Source organism: Eimeria tenella, genomic scaffold (assembly GCF_000499545.2).
Source record: "Eimeria tenella Houghton genomic scaffold, Eth_scaff1093, whole genome shotgun sequence".
Classification (NCBI taxonomy): domain Eukaryota; phylum Apicomplexa; class Conoidasida; order Eucoccidiorida; family Eimeriidae; genus Eimeria; species Eimeria tenella.
Window position 1 is genome coordinate 1 of NW_013543566.1, and position 3,971 is coordinate 3,971.

A 3,971-nucleotide genomic window follows, 5' to 3' on the forward strand; every position below is an offset into this window, starting at 1 on the left:
TGCTGCTGCTGCTGCTGCTGCTGCTGGGCTCTTGAGGGGGAGACACTTATTCAGCAGCAAAGAAGCAAGTTGGGTTACAAATCTTTCTTTCTTTCTTTTGATTTTTGCTGCTGCAGCAACAAGTCCGGGGAAGCAAATGGCCTTGAGGTGCGCAGAAACCCCAGCAGCAGCAGCAGCAGCAACAAGACACATGTAGCTGTCTCTTGCTGCTGCTGCCCGCAGCAAAACCCGCACGCACTGCAGCAGCGGGAAGCTCAGGCAGGGCCCGTAAAGGGTCACGCTGTTGTCAGCAGCAGCAGCAGCAGCAGCAAGACTGTTTGCTGCTGCAGCGCGCGCAGCCGCAAATGCAGCAGCCACGCCGACTCCCCCTACAGCAACAGCAGCAGCTGCTGCTGCTGCTGCAGCAGGCGACAGAGGCGCGTGCGCTCCCGGCGCTGCTGCTGCTGCTGCTGCCTCTGCTGCAGCTGCTGCTGCTGCTTCTGCTGCAGCAGCAGCAGCAGCAGTGTTGCTGCTGCAAGCTGCGGCCTCCGTCGGAAACGCAAAAACGGGGAAAGTGACAGCAGCAACTGCAGGCAGCGGCAGCTGCTGCTGCTGCTGCTGCTGCGAAAGCAACTTGCTGCTGCAGAGCTCTTCCCTTTCAGCAGCACTGAAGCAGCTCAAAAACTCCTGATAAAAGTCGACCCCAAAGAAAGCATAAACTGCGTGGCTCGGAGGCCCTGCTGCTGCTGCTGCTGCTGTTGCTGCTGCTGCTGCTGCGTCTGGTTGGGGCTCTGCGTCTGGGCTGCTGCGCGCTGCAGCCTGTGCCCTTTTGGCAGCAGGAGCAGGAGCAGCAGCAGCAGCAGCAGCAGCAGCAGCAGGAGCAGCAGCAGCGCTGGAGTGAGCGTCTGGCGGCGCCTCGCGCTGTGGCGCCGCTGCTGCTGCAGTGTCCGCAGCAGCCCTTGCTGCAGCAGCAGCAGCAGCAGCAGCAACGGCAACAGAAAGCTTCAAACGCCTCCTTCCGCGAGGGCCTTTGAACAAAAGAGACAAAACAGCAGCAAGAGACAGCAGCAAAGAAGAGAAGCAAAGTCCGAGTGTACGTACAGCTGCTGCGTCTCCCTCCTTCTGCTGGAAGTACACCAGAGCAGCAGACAGCCGAGCAGCAACGCGCAGCAGCTCTGCAGAAACAAACAAATTCATTTCTTCGTTTGTTTGCTTATTCGCTCTTTTGCCGAGGGTTTAGGGTTTAGGGTTTAGGGTTTAGGGTTTAGTGCTGGGGTTTAGAGAGAGACGATTCGTTTGAGGGCGCTGGGGCCGAGGGGGAGCTGAAGCTAGTAGAGGAACGTGCTGCTGCTGCTGCTGCTGCTGCTGCTGCGCTGCTGCTGCTGCTGCTTGGGCAAGTGCTGCTGCCTGCTGCTGCTGCGCACCTGCTTCCGCTTCTGCCTCCTTCTCCGCGTCTCCGTCTTCAGCAGCAGCAGCAGCAGCAGCAGCAGCAGCAGCAGGATCAACCCAAGCCTCAATTGCTTTTGCTGCTGCTTCCTCAACAGACAGCTGCGGCGAATCAGCAGCAGGGCCCAGGGCCTCTTCAATTGCTGCTGGCAGCAGCGGCTTGAAAAGCAGCTCGCGAGGCAGCAAAACCCGGTAAACAGACCGCTGCTGCTGCTGCTGCTGCTGCTGCTGTTGCTGCTGCTGCTGCAGCGGGTTGGGGGCGTGGTCGTGCTGCTGCGGCTGCAGCTGCTGCTCGGTGTGGTCGCGGGGCGGCGGCTGCTGCGGCTGCTGCAGCTGCGGCTGCTGCTGCTGCTGCTGCTCCTGTGCAGCAGCTGCTGCAGCAGCTGGGGGGCCCCCGAGTTGCTGCTGCTGTAGCATGCTTGCGTTGCTGCTTAGGATCCGCGCATTGACTTTTAGAAGAAATTAAAATAAATAAAAATGAATTTAAATTAATTTAAATTTAGCAGCTGCGAGGGCCCCCAGGTGTACAGACACTCCACGCCCTGCGCCCAGCAACACATGCAGACCCACGACCACTAGCAGCAGCAGCAGCAGCAGCAGCAGCAGCAGTTCTTCGAAGCGGTTGTTAGGGCCTTCCATTTAAGTTTTACTTGTCTTTTTGTCACCTGGCTCTAAGCCCTAAACCTCAAACCCTAAACCCTAAACCCTAAACCCTAAACCCTAGCGCCTCCCTCCTTGTACAGAGTCCCTCATCAAGCCTTCGCCTGATTCGACCTTCCACGCAGCTCATTCTCAAACCCTATACACTCGCCCTCAAACCCTAAACCCTAAACCCTAAACCCTAAACCCTAATAATGGCTGGGCGCGCATCTGGGGGCCCCTCAGGGGCCCCCAAGCGCGGGCGTAGCAAGGGGGCCCCCAAAGAGGGTTTGGGGGGCCCCCCGAGCCCCCGAAGCAGCAGCAGCGACGCATGCAGCAGCAGCAGCAGCAGCAGCAGCAGCGGAGATGAAGCTGAGAGCAGCAAAGGCCGGCTGCAGCTGGAGGAGAGCTTGCTGCGGCGCGCACAGCGGGTGCAGCAGCAGCAGCAGCAGCAGCAGCGGAAGCAGCAGAAGGGCCTGCTGCTGCTGGGAAAGGGGAACGCGAAGCAGCAGCAGCAGCAGCAGCAGCTGCAGCAGCAGCAGCAGCTGCAGGCGAAACTCATTGGCCTCAGGGTGAAGCTAAACGGGCCGCTGCGCCTTGCGAACCGCCTGCCTGCTGCTGACGAGCTGCTGCTGCTGCAGCAGCTGCAGCGGCAGGAGCAGCAGCAGCAGACGCAAGCAGCAGTTGCCGCAATCAAAAAAGAAGCAGCACGCACCTTCGTGCTGCTGCAGCAGCTGCAGCTGCTGCTGCTGCAGCAGTCCTCCCTTACTGCAGCCTACGCTGCAGCACCCAGCGACTCTTCAGCAGCAGCAGCAGCAGGAGGCTGGCAGCAGCGCAGAGAGGCCCATCAGCAGCAGCAGCAGCAGCAGCAGCAGCAGCAGCAAGCAGCAGAAGCAACTGTTTGGGGTTTACTCGCTGACGGCGCAGCACAGAGAGCAGCATTTTCTGTTTGCCTAGCGAATGCTGACGCGTGGCAGCAGCAGCTGCTCACTGGAGTAAACCCTAAACCCTAAACCCTAAACCCTAAACCCTAGATGTGTCCTAGCCTGCAGCCTAAACCCTAAACCCTTCCTAAACCCTAGACTCGTTTGCAGCAAGAAAATACAGAGCTGCGGACAGAAGGCAGTTCTATCTCTGGCCTGCAAACCCTAAACCCTAAACCCTAAACCCTAATTGGGGGCTATGGACGTCGTTTTTTTTGCTGCTTCTTCGCAGCAGTTAGCCGGAGGGCGCTGGGGGCCCCTTGAAGGCGAAAAGTGGGAAAAAAGAAGTATTTGAATTGAAAAAGATTATATTTATGATTTAAATTGAAATAAATGTTTTTGATTTTGATTTTGCAGAAGGAGAAGAGCTTTTCGGTTTTGGGCCAGCGGGTGTCTGTACAGCTGCGGAGCGCGCTGGAGCAGGAGGAGCAGCAGCTGCTGCGGCGATGCGTCCACTTTTGCGGTTTTTCTGCGGGAAAAAACGCGCCGAATTCGAATTTTGGCATTTTAAATGAATTTAATTTCAAAAATGAACCCAAAAATCCCCAAAATCCGCAAAATTCGACCCATTTTGACCCTCAGTCGACCCACTCTGCATGCGCGGCGCTCGCCTGCGGCCGCCTCGGCCCCCACGGCAATCTCGCCCACGCAGTCTTCGACGATATTGTAATTATTTATTTATTTATTTATTTATTTATTTATTTGTTTGTTTGTTTGTTTGTTTAAGTTATTTATTTAATTCTTTAATTTGATTAATTTATTCCTCAATTTCCTCATTCGCCTGCTTGCCGCGCTGGCACCAGCTCAAGCGCGGGCTCCTGAGTGCAAATGGGGCCCCAAAACGAAACAATTAGGTTTTAGGGTTTAGGGTTTAGGGTTTAGGGTTTGGGGTTTAGGGTTTGGGGTTTAGGGTTTAGGGTTTGG

General features: G+C 56.5%; 2 protein-coding genes across 2 annotated transcripts; one reads left to right on the top strand and one right to left on the bottom strand.

Moving 5' to 3' along the window:
• Positions 1-74: 74 nt before the first annotated feature.
• Positions 75-1,842, bottom strand: ETH_00016575 (uncharacterized protein; the record flags this gene model as incomplete). Its single annotated transcript, XM_013378852.1, has 3 exons — positions 75-110; positions 142-1,154; positions 1,404-1,842. The coding sequence occupies 3 exons, from the start codon at positions 1,840-1,842 to the stop codon at positions 75-77; spliced, it is 1,488 nt and encodes a 495-aa protein (XP_013234306.1).
• Positions 1,843-2,279: 437 nt separating this feature from the next.
• On the top strand, positions 2,280-3,713 carry ETH_00016580 (uncharacterized protein; the record flags this gene model as incomplete). The annotated part of the gene is made up of 2 exons (XM_013378853.1): positions 2,280-3,059; positions 3,405-3,713. Coding segments are annotated over 2 exons (1,089 nt in total), but the record flags the coding sequence as incomplete, so codon positions are not given.
• Between the last annotated feature and the right edge of the window lie 258 nt (positions 3,714-3,971).